Raw genomic sequence first — 1,958 nt, forward strand, 5'->3', positions numbered from 1 at the left:
AGCGTTAGGTCCCTCGTCTAGATCAGTCGCTTCGACTTTTATTACAACCGTATTTATTGCCGCATTTTCTTGCAAAACGGCAGAATAAACCTCTTTTGAAAAAATAGGTCTGTGGTCATTTATATCAAGAACCTTCACCGTAACGTTGAGTTGTGCGGATTGTGACGGTGCCCCTCCATCCATAGCGGTTAAGATTAAGCTGTGGTTTGTTTTCTGCTCTCTATCGAGTTGCCTCTGTAAAACCAGGAAGGGGATTTTATCCTCCCCTCTGTCTCGAATTTCCAAATGGAAATTGTCATTTTGACTCAATTTATAGCGCTGGATTGAATTTATTCCCACATCTGGATCGTGGGCGCCTGGTAATTGAAAGCGAGCCCCAGGTGCTGTTGATTCCGCTATTTCTATTATCTTTTCTTTTTCTGCAAAAGTCGGTGCATGGTCGTTTGCATCTATTATTTCGACGGTGACATAATGGACCTCAAGTGGATTTTCAACAACAATTTTTAGATCAGCTAGACATGCAATATTTCGGTCACACAGCTGCTCTCGGTCAATATTCTGGTGAGCATATAAAATCCCGTTGTTCGGGTTTACCTCAAACAGCGCGCCGTGAGCTCCGGACACAATGCGAAAACGCCTACTTGTCAGCGTGCTGACATCGAGGCCTAAGTCCTTGGCCACATTTCCGATCACAGCTCCCACTTTAACCCCCTCTGATGTGGAGTATTTAATCTGTGCTAAAATCAGCCCCGTATTTCCGAAAAACAGCAACAAAGATAGAGCACGAGACCAGTGTATCATTGTGCCGTTTTATCCTTTCTCTCTGTTGACATAATCATAAAAATGTCCGTCCACAAATTGCCTTTGCGTAAAACAAATCCACTGGTTCCAAGATAAGATTCCGAGAATGATAGTAGCATGGAGAACGTGCGGTTCACTTCCAATTCATCACCAGTCTTTGTCCAAATAGGAAAAAAAAAGAACTTGCAAGGGGCAGAGCCTGTTGGGATTGAAGGCTAAATTGTTGCCTAATGTAACACTGACACCTAGTGAGTCAATCAGTAGACACAATGTCTGATGAGAACAGAGAAATGATAAAACAATATCGAATATTCAGAGATCTCCATCTGCAAACGACACGGTTCCCCCAAAATTGACACAATTACTTTCAACTCAAAGTTCGGTGAATTTTAAACAACTTCAGTCTAAAACAATCCTTAAAAAACTAAAACAAAAAGCAACCGAAGTAACATATCCTAACAAAAGCATCACTAACTCGAGGTGAAGTGTTTGCTTTGAACTGGTGTTTTATAAAAGCTTCACGTCAAGGCAGCACCATGGACAGCGAAATGAGCTTGATATATTTGAAGCATAGGTTCCCAACCCTGCATCTCAGGGTCCAATGTCAAGCATGTGTTTGGTGTTACACTGTTGCTGCATATATGGTTTAAATGAAAGTGTGATCAACAAGCCTGTGCCGCAACTGAAGGCATGTTATGGTAATGCAATAATTTGAATTAGCAGTGCAAGACAAAGAAAACATTTAAATCACATAGGTCCATAGGATCTCACAATGTAACTATAAAACAAAAATCCTAAAAGAATTATATCTACAGCATCTTAGACAATGACAAAACCAGATATATCTACTGAAAACAACAACATTCAAATTGCAAATGATCTCTTCTAAAAACATAAAAAATGTAATAAAAAATAAGTTTTTTTTTGCTATTAAATATTTACAAAAAAACCGAATAACCGCATACCAACATTATTAGAGACTTTAAATTAGTCTTACCTCATCTGATATTCTCCTCCTATCAGGAAGCACTAGTGTGTTTGCATGGCTTCCAGGAACAATAGTAGATCCAATACTCATTCTGGGTCCAACTAACATGTAACGTTTGTCTCCAGATCTGTACTGGATGCTGTGACACAGTGTCCCATCATAATTAGTC

General features: G+C 39.6%; 1 protein-coding gene across 1 annotated transcript in view; it reads right to left on the reverse strand.

The window, feature by feature from the left end:
- LOC103471691 (protocadherin gamma-C3-like) overlaps nucleotides 1-1,060 on the reverse strand; it is a 5,901-nt gene extending 4,841 nt beyond the window's left edge. The window contains exon 1 of the mRNA XM_017307033.1: nucleotides 4-1,060. Coding sequence (XP_017162522.1) covers nucleotides 4-801 — 798 coding nt within the window. The 5' untranslated portion in view covers nucleotides 802-1,060. The remainder of the gene's footprint in view (nucleotides 1-3) is intronic.
- Between the last annotated feature and the right edge of the window lie 898 nt (nucleotides 1,061-1,958).

Source organism: Poecilia reticulata, linkage group LG10 (genome assembly GCF_000633615.1).
Source record: "Poecilia reticulata strain Guanapo linkage group LG10, Guppy_female_1.0+MT, whole genome shotgun sequence".
Taxonomy (NCBI): Eukaryota; Metazoa; Chordata; class Actinopteri; order Cyprinodontiformes; family Poeciliidae; genus Poecilia; species Poecilia reticulata.